Source organism: Muscardinus avellanarius (genome assembly GCF_963383645.1).
Source record: "Muscardinus avellanarius genome assembly, chromosome: 13".
In the NCBI taxonomy this organism is placed as follows: domain Eukaryota; kingdom Metazoa; phylum Chordata; class Mammalia; order Rodentia; family Gliridae; genus Muscardinus; species Muscardinus avellanarius.
The window spans coordinates 19,078,901-19,095,680 of record NC_137799.1 but is presented as its reverse complement, the minus strand read 5'-3'; the positions used below and the strand labels follow the sequence as shown (position 1 = coordinate 19,095,680).

Here is a 16,780-nt window from a genome sequence, read left to right as displayed (position 1 = left end):
TCAGAAAAAGAGAAGAAATGAGATTTGCCAAGAGCTTAGATGGGGTCTGTGTCAGTACATACTGCTTCTGCCAGCTGGGCTCTGGACAAGTGCTATGTTGGACTGACCTTTTCCCTATAATGAGCAGTAAGCTTCAAGTATAACTATGCAGTAACACAAGGTCAGAATTCATTTTCTTCCTGAAGACGAAACCCATTACTCAGCCCCAAATAATGTTCCAGCACCATGGAAAGCTCATGTGTAAGACTGGCTAACTACTCTGGGAGCTGAGAATAGGTCCTGCACCTTGGCAGCCTGCAGCTCTAGGGGAAGGTGAGAAAGGATGGATGTTACCATGGCATTAGTCCTTGGGAAGCCTGGTCTCACATGAAGCTCCTTCTATTTGACACAAGCTGGGCGTATCCTGACAGGCCTCATTATGATTTTGTTTTCTTTAAACCTCAATGGTCTTAGCAGGCATATGATATGATCTGAGTGTATAAGTATATGTAAATTATCATTGAATTGTACATTTTCCATCTATGTTAGTGATTACATTTATGATAAATAGCAATATAATAATAAATATCTATTAATGCCAAATGATAATGGGGATCCAGAAAAATAGCCACTATCATTGTTTTTTCTTTTATCTCCCTATGATCAGCCTCAGATCTCCAGGGATCAGAATTAGGACCCCTACTCCTCTAATGAATAAAAGAGTGTTCTTTTCTAGACCATTCTCTACCCCTACAGAAGACTGGATTCTGTCCTGTTCAAGTCCCAGTTCCCTTATCTGTCATATGTAGGTAATAAATATCACTTTGGAGAGTTCTTGGGGGAATAAGAAGTCCATACAGAGCTTCTACCACAGGTATCATTGTGGGCATACTGAGGAACTTCCAGACAGACTTCCACCGGACTGCAAGGAATGGCTGCTCTTGGATTCCTGTGATGCTCTGAAGGCTTAGGATCTCCATGTATTAACATCTATAAATGGAAAAGTCACTGACATCTCGAGTGAGGCATATCATATAATCTCAATTCCATTCAACTGAGAGTAGCTAAATGTACCTGTTCCATTTCCTGTATCTAATTGACTTGCCAAACCTCAGCTTCTGAATTCTTTTTCTCTATGGATTGTTTTAAGATTAAGGCTATTCTTTATAACTAGACAGTTTTTACACATTATGCCATTTATTAGTTTCAAAATAATCCTCCTTTTATATATGAGACAAATAAAAAATAAAAATTATATGGTATCCCTTGTGCTTCTCAGAACATAAATAATGAAACTGAGGTCTAAACCCAAACTTATCCAATTTAACTAACACTCATTCCTCAGCAGAACATTACATCAAGTAAGGCTCTGCATGGTGTGCTACAAATACTGTGTCCAGAATCTGTGAGTGTGTCAATTTTGTGTTTCACGACAGTTATATCTGTATCTTTGTATTCCCATTCCTGATTGGAACAAATTGCAGATAATATTTTTTTGTGTGTTATTGTGATCTAATCCAGAGGTATTTTACTTCTGAGTTATACTCTCAGTACTTTTTTAAAACAGGGTCTAGCTTTGTTGCTAAGAGTGTTCTTAAATTGCAGAGGCTGGTATTGAACTTGCAATCTTCTATCTCAGTCTCCAAAGTATTGGGATTACAGTCATGTATCTCTACACTTGACTCACAGATATCATTTAAAAACCTTTTTACTCTCCATGTATCATCTGCCTTAGTTTTTTTGATCTTCAATTGTACTTAGATATTCAGTAGAAGAATCTTACCAATTAACAATTCTACTTTAATTCAGACAGTAGTAATTTGCTCAATGTATAATTTGTAGACTATTCATCTGGGCCAAGCGCTGTATATGTCATCAGAAATAAAATTTCTCCAAGTGACTCAATTGCTACCCTCAGAGATATTCCAGTTTAGAAGCAGAAACAGACAAGACCACAGCCAGTTATAAAACATCAAATCTATAATAAAGGTCAGCAGACAGTATTAAGAGGCCAATGAAAAGTGCATCTCTTAAATGCAGCACATTTTATCCATACTTCTAAGACATTAAGGTCATTTGTAGCTCTTTTAGATGACTCTGATTTTGCTATTTCTCAGCTGTATGCTAGCTGAGAATTTTATAAACATAGAAAAGGAGATCCTATAGAGAAGCAAACAAGGCAACCTAACTGTGGGGATGGGAAAGGGGAAGAAGGAAACTCTCTAAAGCACACAATGTACTTATTCATATTGTAGTCAACCACTAGGCCAAGCATGGGAGGGAGGGATGGGGAAGGAGTGGGGTGGGGACTGGGTGAGGGCTGGCTGGGTGATGAGGACTATGTCTACACAAGTTTTCTTTTAACCTCATTATGATGTATAAATACAATGCACCAATAAAAATGAATAAAGGCACCTGAACTTGGAAAAAACAGAAGAAATGTAGTTCTATCAATATTCCTACAAGCTAAGTATTAGTACCTTTACAACCAGTTGATAGGCGAAGAAACCAAACAGTAGAGGGGATTTACCATTCTTTTGGTAATGTGGTAAACAAATATAAAACATATTTTAATACACATTTGTATCATTTAACACCTGAAGACTTAGCCATTAAAGTATTTTAACATTACCTTGAGGCAACCTCTAAGGACTTCCATTTCTACATCTATGTAAATAAATAAAGTGTGAATATCTTTAAGCCTGACGTTTAACAGTTAATGAGCAGTGAGTGGTGGGGCAGAGCAGGCAGGGATGTGCCTTTTAGTGTGTTCATCATTCATTCACTTCCATTCCTGTGTCCCAGCCATCCTCGGGTCTGGTAATTCTTCCAGCTCTGAGCTCTATGAACATCTCTGCCTACTTGCTCCCATAAAGTTTGTTTCACGTGCCTCCCTTTGTCATTCTGCTGCCATCTTGTGCACATGCTCACCTGTCTTTGGTACGCATATGATTTGAGAGGGATTGATCACAAGATTTGTATATAGGTCTGAAAATCAATGTGGAACAAGCATGATGTAAAGCATGCTCAGTCTGTTTGCAGTCCAAGTGGAAAACAAGTAGGGGCTGATTTGTTTACTACAGTGAAATGGGAGCAATTGGGGGATGCATTAATAGGAGTAAAAGTGTTCCAGAGAAAGTGAATAAAAGTTCCACTTTTCTCTGGCCAAAACATACTAATGAGATGGTCCTAAGGTTGAACATCTTAACTTAAAAACATGGGGATAAAATTGAGTTACATTGAGATAAGGCTGACTAACGGTGGGGAAGGATCTTAAAACATTCTGTATATATGCAATAAAAAAGCTTTTTAAAAATTAATCATACCAATATGGCGATAGAAGGCTGTTTCAATCAGCATTCTCACTGCTCTGGTCTAACACCTGACAGCCACAAAATGTAGAATAAGGTCTATTTGCTTATAGGTCTGCAGATTTCACTGTATATATTCCATTTACTCCCCAACAGGAGCTGGGGCTATAGGTTCTCAGGGCGTGATACCAAGAAGAGAGCAATAGACACATACAGCCTCCAAGCCCACATCCCTAGAGACCCATCCCCAGCCATGCTCTGCCTTCAGAGGCCACACCCCAGAAGGCTCCCTTTGATCATGGCTGCCTCCAGAGCATGAGGTCTGGAGGACATCTGATGTTCAAAACAACAGAGGTAGATAGTTTGTTATCTCTGAAGAACATGAACTGGAAGGAGGTTTGAGAGAAATTCCTGAGGTGTTGGGGATGTTTTTTTTGGTTTTAGCTAGTTGGACTCCTATGTTAGTTTAGGTTAAATGTTCTTATCACAAAAAAAGAAGAGAAGAAGCTTCCAGAGGTAATAGTTGTGTTCATTGCATTATTTATAGTGATGGCTTCATAGGTAATACATATTCAGTCTGAGATGTGTACATTTGAGTCAGACATGGTGGTGCACACCAACATTCCCAGTTCTTGGGATGCTGAGACAGAAGGATCATAGGTTTGAGGACAGCCTCAGCAAGTACTAAGACTCTCACTAATCTAATGAGACCTTGTTTCAAAACAAAGAATTAAAAGGGCTGAGGATGTATCTCAGAGGTAGAATGTTCTTGGATTCAATCCTTATTACAACATGTACATTAAAAAAAGAAAGATGGCCAGGCGTGGTGGCGCACACTTATAATCCCAGAGCTTGGTAGGCTGAGGCAAGAGGATCACATAGGTTCAAAGCCAGTCTCAGCTACTTAGTGAGGCTCTCAGCAACTTAGTGAGACCCTGTTTCAAAATAAAGCATAAAATAGGTCTGGGCGTATATCCCAGAAAAGCCCCTGGGCTCCCCCTCCAGCACTGCATACACACACAAAAAAAGAAAGATGTAAGCCAGGCTTGGTGGTACATACTTGTAATCCCAGTGCTTGAAAGGCTGAGACAGGAGGATCACATGGGTTCAAAGCCAGCCTCAGCTACTTAGTCAGGCTCTCAGCAACTTAGTGAGACCCTGTTTCAAAATAAAATATAAAATAGGTCAGGAGTGTAGCTTGGAGGAAGAAGACCCTGGGTTCCATCTCTAAGACCACAAAAAATATGTATACATTAAAAAAGTGAGAAAAAAAATATATATATTCATTAGCATGCATACTTAAAATGGACTTTTTAGTGTTTTTGCAAAACTTTTTACATTTGAAGATGACACATTTGAAGATAGTAATACCAAATGAGGACAAAAGTTTGGGCAAACAGGCGCCAACATACCCTGCTGGAGGCTGTAAACTGAAATGACTTTTCTGGAGGGCATTTTAGCAATAGATATCAGGCACCTTAATCAGTTTCTTGGACCATGCTTTGCTAATGACCATGCTGACTATAGTGTCTCATTAATTCAATTTAATTGGATGAAGAATAAATGGTAGAATGTAAGACGCCTCAACATTTACAGGGAATGAGATATGAATATTCTCCAGCACATTCAGGAAATTCCAGTAAAACTCATGCATTCGTCCCTGTCACATGCTTTTAGTTAGAGAACACCCCTGGGGGAACATGTTGAATTTGGACTAGGATCCACATACATGTAATAAGAAGCAGTAGGTGCTCCAAAGTAGCTCAGTTTTTCTGTACTAGCATCTGAATATTTTCTACATTTAGCAAATCTTATCTTTATACATACAATAAAAGCAATCTTTAATTTTAATAATCCAGGATTTAAAATGATAAGGGGTTCATCCAAGCCTGTCAACGCTGCTTTTTCTCTTTCCTCTGTAATATATACAAGAGCATTCTGAGGCTGGGCCATGCATGGAAATACTGGACCAACCTAAGGAGCAAAGTGCTGAGTAGTTGTGGGGCATCTTTGGAGCTGGCTCTTACCATCAGCAATGAAGTGCTCGGGCACGTGCAGGGTCACCTTCACGGTGAGTGGACAGGACATCTGGCTGCCGCACACCATGGCCAGGATGCAGGAGCTCACAGCGATCAGTGTCAGGGCTGTCTTGTTCACTGGGCTTTTCAGCAAACCTAGTAATACAGAGACACAAAGCTCCATGAGGGGAAGAAATGGGATGATATGGAGCTGGAGAATCCAAATGGAATCTGAAAAAAGAAGGAAAAATATCACCCTCATATTTTCCAAATTCTGCAGCCCCTTCTTGGGCCTTGGTCTACCTCTGCAAAATGAGCTTATTGTTTCTTTATGTAAATTAAAAGGAGACATGCTTCCTGAAAATTGTGCCAGTTCTCACTCTTTGCCCTCTTCTATTTGGTGAGTCATTCTTGATAGTAGTTAGATTATATTAAACTCTCTACTGACTCTAGAAAGAAGTTGGGAGACAATAGGCTGCTGAATTTTTCAGGGCCTTGTGGAATATGTGTGTGCTTTCAAGTTAGGTAATTCAAAGTTGGGCTTTAGCCCTCATGCATAGCAACATTCTCCAAAGCTCAGATCCCTTATGTGTATGATGATGCATATCCCAAGATTGCAGGCATGATTACAGGACATAATATATTATGATGCCTGTCATGTGGAAGAGTTTCACAGATAGGTAGAAATTAGCCAGCTCCAATCATTTTTTATGCACATTTACTGAGCACCTACTTTGTGAAAAGTATATGGACCACAATAACATTAGCCCCTTCTGTAGGAATGTACAGGCTAGGAGTAAAGAGAAAGCCTATCCAAAGCTAATTAGATTCGAAGATAAACTGTAAGATCTACATGAGGTGGAAGAGTGTAGAGAGGGGGCTTTTGTACTGAGAAAATTAAGGACAATTTTATGGATGCAGTGGGATAAGCAGATTGGTTCTACATGGCTAGCAGTGCACTGGGCAGGCAAAGAGGTCTGAGCTTCTCTTTGTTTTTCATGTTTTAGAATTTGCTCTTTACATTTGCATTCAAGGTTTTGATTATCAGCTTTGAGGCAATAGCTACGAAATTCCTTCTACTTTCTAGTCTCCTTTAGAGCAAGCCTTTCCCCCAAACCTCCTGGACATCTCTCTATGGCTATCCTATAAATGTGTCAAATATCATCTGTCCAAAAGTGGGAAGATTATCATCTCCTTAGAATCCCCTCTTCTTCCTGAGCTCCTCTGCATATTCAAGTACCATCCTGTAGATGGCCAGACACTGAGATGTTATTTTTTTATCTTCTTGTTTCTTTCTTAACAAAACCAAAAATAATAATAATAATAATAATAATAATAATAATAACCACACACACACACACAAAAAAAAAAAAAAACAAAACAGGTAAATCTTAGGTTCCAGGCCAGTTCAGCAACTTTGCAAGACCCTGGACAACTTACAAGACTCTGTTTCAAAATAAAAAGTTAAAAAGTCTGGGTATGTAGCTCAGAGGAAGAATGATTTGGGTTCAATTTCCAGTATCAAAAGATAATAATAAAATACCAGTCATACTGCCCTATTTATTCTATGTCCTTAGCATTTTCACATTTCCCTTCATCTATTGTCTGTCTGCTGTGGGATAAGAGAGATGCAGGCTTATCTGTCCACTGCACACCCTGATGGAACCCCTTGAGCAGTTTCACAGTAACTGAGCACAGTAACCACACTCATTAGCCTGGTGTCTGCAGCCCTCATGACGACTGCCTGCATTCATACCTCTTGTGCACAGATGTTCTTAGCTCCCTCCATTTGCTTCTCTCTACACCGACCATGACCATCATGCTCTAAGGACCAGTAGCCTCGGCTCCTGTTTGGCAGCTGGTACAAATGGACTGACTGTGCATATGGACTGAAATCCAAGATTCATGAACAAGATGCTGGCAGAGCTGAACTGACTCAGAGCCGGCCAAACTCACCATCAAGTTCATATTGGTGCAGGCATTGTTTCTTTGGATAGAGGTTCGCTTCTTTCCTTGTTTCCCTTTCCATCACTATCTGAGATCCACCATATCATAAATCTCTCATGTTCTAGGTAGGTGAATTACCACATCCTTTGTGTTCTTCCAAATGCCTTTCTCCAGACAATAAGATCTACTGTCTAGAAAGTAAGCTCCTTGAGAAAATCTCAGTGGCATTTGCTCACCAATATATCCCCCTGTGTTTGCTCACCAATATATCCCTCAGTGTCTGGCATTTGGTAGTAAATTCATGATCATTTTTAGAAAATGATATCAGCAATATTATCAACCAACATGACACAAATATTGACCAAACAAAAAGAATGCCAACAGTCATGGCCATATTAGGGGGCTCCAATGGAACAAGGGCCTGTTTTAATCAACATTCTCTGCTACAGCATCTCATGCAGATCTTGAGAGCTCGATCAGTGGACCCACAAAGGTGTAGATCCCCCATGATGTAAGTTTAGCATTTCCTTCTTCAAAATATTATTTTAGGATTATTTAAATATATATATATATATATATATATATATATATATATATATATATAATTAAAATTTTATAAAATAAACATAACTTAAACTGATGGGCAGTGGCTTGTGAGAGACTCAGGCAACAAAGATTTTTTACCAAAAATAAAGTTTAGGCCAAAGATTAAGTTCAAACTGACCTTAGTTTAAACCAATATATAAGATTAAGTTCAAGTCAGCCTTACAAAATAAGACAAAGCATACTTTCTATGATTATTTAAATGTATGGCACCCTGCCCTAAAGTCTATAAAAAACTTTTCTTGTCCTTGGAGTTCCTACTCGCATGGCTATGCCTTTGCTTTCTGCTCCCCCCCCAAAAAAAAAATATATAATATATATATATATATATAATCTCCTAAAGAAAAGAAGCTTAAACCTGGTCTCATGTGACAAATCTTCTTTCATTCGACCTCTACTCTCCTCTCACCAACACATGAACTTCGTCTCTTGCTAGGGCTAAACCCCAGCAATTCTCACCACTGTCACATAAACAACGGAGTCACACAAAACTTTGAGAAACATTTATTTTCTCATCAATCTGAGGATTTCAGCCCATATGTACAGTCAGTCCATTTACACCAGCTGCCAAGCAGGAGCTGAGGCTACTGCTCCTTAGAGCATGATGGTCATGTTCGGTGCAGAGAGAAGTGAAAAGACGGAGCTAGGAACATACATAGTTCCCAAAGACACACCCCCGAGGATCCACCTCTGAGAATGGCAGCCTCCAACGCATAAGGTCTGAGGGACATTTTACTTTCAAATAATAACAAGCCCTTAAAACAGCCTACTCTGAGATTGTTATGTGAATATTTACATTTTATTAATGAGCAGTAAGCTGCTTCAGGGGAGATATCCCATCTTTTCTATCTTTGGGTCTCTCATGGACAGCTCACTGTTTGGGAACTAGAAGTTGGTTAGTTTTAAAAAAGGATCCTTGCCTTTATTCCCAGTTCTGAGACAATACATAGAACAGTAGGAACTATTCATACATTTGCAGCTGTTATAGTTGTAAAATAAATGTTAAATGCAAGACTATATTAAATAATAAGATGGTTCTGGTGTCAGGACAAGGGAAATTCATAAAACCTAAAAAGACCACAGGAATAAAAGTAATAAGTTTTATCTTTTTAGTGCCACAAAAAGCTGTTTCAAACTCTGATAATATATTTCAGTGACAAACAAGATAACATCATAAGTTTTGCACTAGAAATAAGATGGACTAAGGGCTGATATTATGCATTGATATCACCTTAAAAAGTCAAATATTAGTCTAAGCCTAGTTATGTAACAAACCCCTCCCAAATAGCAATTATTGGCAGTACTGTTTCCACTTAAATTCCTATACAGTCCACTCTGGGGAAAGGAATATGGAAGCACAAGTCTGCCATGGAAAATCCCTGGGAAGGTGAAACAGGTTCAGAAGATGATGTATAGAAGGTAGGTAGAAGATGTTGTCACTAGGGAATGAAAGCCAAGTAGTGAGGTATGGTAAATAACACCCTGTAGACTCCTGAGAAAGCATTTCTCATTTCTGGCCCATACAGCAGTGGAAATACATGAGACTAAGACATTTATTTCACTAATTAACCATAAGAAAGGTCACCTGGGAAAGTTTTACCTGTGCCTCTGTGTTAAAGTGTTGGACCTATGCTCTATTCAAGGAGCTGCAAGATCTCTGGTCTGATTTTCAAGTGGACACACAAAATTAAAAGGAAGATTAATATATGGGATTGCATTAAACTGAAGATATTCTGCACAGCAAGGGAAACTACCAAGAACCTCAACAGAGAGAGAGCCTACAAAATTGGAGAAAATTTTTGTCAGCTATTCTTCCTATAGAGTACTAATATCTAGAATATACAGAGAACTCAAGAAACTCACAGGGAAGAAAACAACCCAATCAAAAAATGGGCAAGTGAAGTAAACAGAAATTTCACAAAAGAAGTAATTCAAATGGCCAATAAATATATGAAAAAATGCTTAACATCATTAGCAATCAGAGAGATGCAAATCAAAACTACCCTGAGATTTCACCTAACTCTAATTAGAATGTCAATCATTCAAAACACAAATAACAACAAATGTTAGCAAGGACATGGAGAAGTAGGAACTCTAATACAATGTTGGTGGGATTGCAAATTATTGCAACCACTTTGGAAAACAGTATTGAGGATCCTCAGAAGAATGGAAAAGAATCTACCATATGATCCAGCAATACCACTTCTGGGTATCTACCAAAAATAATAAAAACCAAACTACCAAATTAATGCATGAATATCTACGTTCATAGCTACACAATTCACAATTGCCAAACTATGGAACCAGCCAAGATGTCCATAAACAGATGAATGGATTACAAAACTATGGGATATGTACACAATGGAATTTTACTCAGCCATAAAGAAGAACAAAATCACATCATTTACAGGGAAATGGATAGGACTGGAGAACATTATGCTAAATGAGATGAGTCATTCATTAAAAAGTAAAAAGTTGGATACTTTCCCTAATATGAAGAAGATAGGGAGAAAAAGAGTCATAGGAAAAATTCTAGATGAGGAAGAAGAAATCATAGTTGAGAAAATAAGGGAATCTAACTGAGGAAGATGGGAGAGAGAAAAGGGAAATTCCATGATGTACATAATGTACATTAAAAAGCATATCAATTAATCAGTAAGACAAACACAAGAAAGAGGGATGGGAGAGCAAATAGGTAAGAATTGGGGAAGGGCTAGATGAGTAATGTGTGCATGTATGTCTCTTCCATCTTGTACTACATTAAAATGATTACAATGCACCAATAAAATTATTTAAAAAAATAAAAGGCACCTGGGATGTGCAGGGCTGATTTCTGATCTGGGGGAAGATAACTAAGAAGGAGAAATGGGAATGCTCATGCTCTCTCAGGACTCTGCCTGGACTAGCTCAGTCATCTAATGTCTTTAGGAGTCAATGTGTATGTATGGTGGGTGAGGTCATATTAGTTTACCGACTCAGTTCTTCACCAAGAAAATAGTAACAAAATGTCATATCCTCTGAATTAAAGAAGAACTAAATAAGACAGTCAATGTCAAATGCTTAGCACATTTCTGGCTCCTAGTAGGCCCTTGATAAATGATAATTTTCAAAACACTTATAGGTATCTGTCTCTACATTAAGGGTAGTATCCAGGACTTATTTATCACTTTGTCCAGACATTATCAGGACATGTTAAGAACTAAATTTTTCTTTATATGAGCAGAAATCAAAGAGAGTAGACGGTAAAGGGAGGGACGTAAGAAGAGGAAGAGGGAAGGAGTTACAGCATTCTGGGCAATCATTTACTTAAAGAATGTCTGAATCTCCATGGTTGTCTCTGAAGTCCAAGAGAAAGAATGCACACAGGTAGAGTCTGCTCCAAGAACAGATGCCCATGGAGCAGCTACTGGGGTTTGGGGAGTTGCCATGGCAACTGGAAACTTCACAGTGGTATTCAAATAAAGGTGAATTCATAAGAGTTCCTGGCCCAGGGAACTGAGCATTAGCACTTAGCTCTGAGTAGGAGGTGTAGACAGGAGCAAGCTAGAAAATATCCTATAATACCTCCTCCTTCTCCATGCAGGTTGTCAGTGCACTGTCATTGCAAGAAGCAGTAAAGGGGACTTCCATTTGTTGAATGCTGACTATTATCCAGGCACTGTGTCTAGGCATGTAATCATCTATCCAACCAATCTTCAGTGAACATCAACTCGTTCTGGGAACTCTTCTAGGCAGGGAGGGGAATGATAGTGCACAAAACAGTCAATGTCTTTGCGGCTTACATTGGGAAGTGGGGGGAGGTCACATTTCATCCTATGGCAAAGTGTTTCTACTATCTACATTTTACCTAGAAGTGCAGAGCAATGAAATGCCTTGTCTAAGGTCATTCAATTTATATGTATCAGAGACTGGATTAGAACCAAAACTGCTCTATCCTTTACCCTGTATAATACTACTTCCCACTTAATCATAAAATAAGGGCCACAGGATGCCATCATCTAGCTGCAAGAAAGCATGGCCTCTGGAGACAGACATATGTATGTTCCAATCCTGGTTTACCCACAGAAATCTCTGTATGACACCTGCCAGTGGATCCAACCCTAGTTAGCCAAAACATCTCCATCTGTGAAATGAGAAAAGTGAACTTTCAGAATTAGTGTGAGGACAAACTAAGATTATGTATGTAATTGGCAAGGGAAACAAAAGCAAATATCCAAATAAACAAACAAACAATAAACCTCAAACCACCATCAATAAACAAAAGTTCCAGATCAGAACATTAAGCATCTGCAGATGGCTAAGGTCACAGCTGTCCTTGGTTCAAATCCCTGTTTGCAGTCACCTCTCCATGGCTGGCAGGGGAATGAGCTGTGCTGTGGGAATATACAATTCTACAGAGTATATTGATTTCTGGGACTGGGAAAAGTTAATAATCGAATTTTCCTTGCATTTCCCCGCTCTCTTACCCCTTAACTCCTCTTGTGGCAGAAGAGAGTGGCATAAAATACATTGCTTGAGAAATTCAACCGGAAATCGCTTGGCATTGTTGATCCGCATACTGACTATAATTTGGGGTTTGATTGATTCTTGGTTTGAAAATGCCAGGTTGAGAGAAGAAAATCAAATTTAAGTTAAATTTGGAATTGAATCAATCACTTTTTACAATGAAGAAAATACATCTAACCCCATCAGCCCATCGTGCATGCAAAACTTAAAGTTACTACGCTCCCATTGATTCTTTCTTCCTGATATGCCTGAGGGAGAAAAGGCTAGTTTCTATGTTGAGGAGTAATTTCTTTCTCCAAATGGCTTTGGGGTGAGACGCATGGATTCCAGGAACTCAAAACAGCAGAGTAGAGAAGTTTGGGAGGCAGAAAGACTGTTTAGAAGGAAGAAGCCAGACTTTGCTTCTAAAAGGGTCAATTTAATAGCTGTTTCACTTTTGGCAAGCTACAAAAATTCTTAGAGCCACAGTTTTTCAGTCTATAAAATGGCCATTATTGTCCCTAACTAGTACAGAAGCTATGTGAGTTAAAAGGAACATTCTAATAACAGTACTAAGCACTGTGCCTGATGCATACCTGAGGCTCAGAGAGCTCTCAGTTTCTCAAAACCTCAGTGCCTAACACTGGACATCTACATGAGCCACAGCAGGACATGTGGTACTGTTGCCCATGACAGAATTCTAGCTTTTATGCTTAGTTCCTCGCCCCTGTGGATGAGTCAGCTTACTCCTCCAAAATTCAATATCTTTATCTGAAATTAGTTCACTCAATAAGGAATATAATGGGCATCTACTCTATGACAGGCACCATACAGTGTGCCCGTCTATTAAGTCCCATGCTTATACCATGTTTGAATATACTAGGTGTCCAATCAGTATCTTTTGCATAAATGAATGAATGAGTGAGTGAATGAATGAATGAATGCTTATGTGTTGTTTCTATTTCTACCAAGAGATGTCAGTATTGGAACATTATTGTGTTGTTTTTTTTTTTTTTTTTTTTTTTTTTTTTTTCCCTAGCCAAATGCATCTGCTCACTTTTTCAGGTAAGAGTTGGTCCCTGTTTGGTCAGAAATCACTCCAAAAGCTCCAATCTGCCTGTGGATCAGTGTGACAAGGGTGGATCATTCAAGTGCCTCATTGACTTTGTCAAGTGCCATGTAGAATCCTTGCAGCACCTAAGCTCCAGAATCTCTTTGTTCCTCTGCTGGATTTCTGAAAACTAAAATTAGGACACACTGACTGATGAGGGCAAATGTCATGTGGGAGGCGGGAAGAAAGAGCATTTGAAATTGTGGCTTTCTCCAGCAGCCCCATATTCTCAGCCTATGTTCTATATCTGGGCTGTCCATACATTGTCGGGTAATGTTGCAATATAAAGGGTCTTTTCCTTTATCCTATTCTCTTGAATCTATAACTCCCCACTCCATCTCTGTCATGAACTAGTTTTTCATGCTCTTTTACCTTGGCACTCTCAAATCCATAGTATCTTCTAAATGATATGCAGTTTTCCCAACCTCTCATTTTCCATAGGTTTGTCCTTTATAAGATCTGTGCAAATGTCCACTCAGCTCCTGTTCGCATGCTTCCAGAAACAGTAAACTCAACCCTTAAAAACAGCCATTCTTCTCTGCTTAATGTCCAAACAGCTCTAGAATCTCACTCTGTGCACCAAGTTAAATAGGATGCCTTTATTACTGCCTCGTTAGGGCAGCTATTTAGTCAGTTAAGGTGGTAATTGAGTTACTTTATGATTTTTGTCCTATAGACTAAATCCTGGTAGCTTTCTCTCTCTAATGTCATATTTTAAGTCTATTTATAATACTATGTAAAGGCTGACTCTTCTTAGCTTCTGTGCAGTTAAGGATACAATCAAGAATATAAAGAGAGAGCCTACAGATTGGGAGAAAATCTTTACCAGATATTTTTCTGATAGAAGACTAATATTTAGAATATATAAGGAATGAAATAAAAACATTGTACCAAAAACCACAATTAATATGGGCTACTGAAGTGAATAGACACTTATCAGAATAGAAAATAAAAATGATCAACAAACATATGAAAAAATATTCACTATCATTGGTAGTCAGAGAAATTCAAATAAAAACTACAATGATATTCTATCTAACTCCAACTAGAATGAAAATCATTACAAATACAAACAATAAATGAGGATGATGATGTGGAAAAAAGGAAATCTTATACACTTTTGTTGAAGTGAAAAAATAGTACAGCCACTATGGAGATTACATGGAGGTTCCTCAAAGGACTAGGAAGAGAACTACCATATGAACCATCCATACCACTCCTTGGTATAGTGATACAGGCATACCCATGTTTACAGTAGCACAATTCACAAATAGCCAAATTATGGAAGCAACGTAGGTGTCCATCAACAGATGAATCTATAATGAAATTGCAATATGTACACACAATAGAATTTTACTCAGCCATAAAAGAGCAAATTATGTCCTTTGCAGAAAAATGGATGGAACTAGAGGATAATATGCTAAGTGAGAACAGACAATATCAGAAATCAGAATTTTATGTTTTCTCTCATATGTGGAACTAGGAACAAAAATAGGAAGCAAAAAAATTTTCAGGCAAACGAGGGGAAAAAAAGTAAAATAGTGGAAGTGGACTGAAAAAGTAAGGTGGAGAGAAAAAACTGAAGATTGAGAAAGGAAACAGTTCAAATAAAATTATTTCCATACACAATTTTACTTTCAGTCTCACTAACATGCATGAGAGGGAAGAATCCTGAACAGCATATGGAGGAAAACACATCAAGTGCTGGGTGCGTGTATGTTTGTATCACTTTGAATTTCACCATGATATATAATTACATTGCATTAATAAAAGTATTTTAAAAGATTGTTTAAAGAGGCATTTCTTAGTAAAGAATGTCATCATTTTTATAATCACCATCACCAACATTCATAAAAACTTATGTGCCATAAAATATAACTACACCTTTTCATGCAGCATATCATTTTATATTCACAGAAACTTCATGAAACGGTTTCTATCATTGCCTACCTTTGCCATAGGATAAAACTGAGGCTGACTCTTGGCAAAGGCCAGAAAGCCAAAAGGTAATGAAGCTGAATTGGCAAATGCATGATTCCCAAATCCAAGTTTATAACCAATATCTCCCACAACAATCTTGTCAAACTTTTGTTTTATTTTATTTTTATGTAGATTATATTGAAAATGGCATACATTCACACAGTGGTTGGTGCCCTCCCCATTCCCTGTCCTCCTTTTAGATGTCCTTGAAGAGCATACGAGCAATGATTCTCGCTGCCTGCAGAGTTTGGCTTTCCCTGAGGACCAATGGTGACCATAGGTGGACTCACTGTCCCACCAAATGCTGACCTTCTTCAAAGGAACCTAGCACCAGAAGATAACAATAAAAAGGTGACAAAAGGAAACAGGACAATCTAGCTGGTAGCTTCTCTTCTTCCTATGGCACCTGAAAATACTGCCTGGTCTTCCTGGGCTACCTGGGGCAGTCATTATGTGTGAAATTACTGGGGATCAGCTTTGGTAGCTCTGATCCATGGAGAAGAACCACATTGATAATTCAGTCTTAGACCATGGTACCCCATTTAAAATAAGCCATTGGCAGTGGACACCGAATAGGACTACAGACATCTTCTATCTGGATTTCTCTGCAACAGCTTCAGGCAGGCAAGTCTGCACATTTGAGATCTGCAAATTTGAGATCCTAAGGTAACCTCGAGGTGGTGACAATGGAGATCTTGACAACAAATGTGGATGGTGAAAATGCAACAGGTAGTGTCATATTTTTTTAGTTATTAGTTCAAAAATCACTTTTAGATATCTCAACACACTTCACCAAAACACTATGCAATAGGCATCATTTTTATCCCCAGCAGACAAAGAAAAAAACAGAGACTTCATGGAGAACTCATGTTCAAACACTGAGGAATAACGGTGTAGAAGCCACATCCTCTGACTCATTCTTTTCATAATACTATACTGTAAGCACAAACCATAGGCTGCATTGGCTGGGGGTGAGGAGAAAATCAAAATTGTGCACCTGCTCCCTTGATTCCCAAAAGTATCAAATGCCTTAAAGGGCCAATGCAGTACTTCACACATAACAAAATATATCTTAAAAAGAAAACTGACTGATGTTAAAAAAAATACCAGTTCATGAAATGTTCTGTATTCCCCTCTGAAAGTGTCAGGGTATATATCTGGTGTTAAAATCTCTAAAAAGGCATGATTTAAATTCTTTTTAGCATAACTTAGCCTAATTTTTCCCAAAGTATTAATATACTACATAACCATCATTGTGTAGAATGAAGTTGGAAAACAATAAGCTAGTTTAATCATTGATATAAAGGTTGTTGTAAGTAATATTAGCACATCCCAATAGTGAACTG

General features: G+C 38.4%; 1 protein-coding gene across 5 annotated transcripts in view; it reads right to left on the bottom strand.

Moving 5' to 3' along the window:
- ASTN2 (astrotactin 2) overlaps positions 1 to 16,780 on the bottom strand; it is a gene marked incomplete at both ends in the record, with an annotated part of 976,717 nt that overhangs the window by 580,817 nt on the left and 379,120 nt on the right. For all 5 annotated transcript variants that reach the window (XM_080708339.1, XM_080708335.1, XM_080708337.1 and 2 more), the window contains one exon: positions 5,318 to 5,464. In XM_080708339.1, the coding sequence (XP_080564465.1) occupies positions 5,318 to 5,464 (147 nt within the window). The remainder of the gene's footprint in view (positions 1 to 5,317; positions 5,465 to 16,780) is intronic.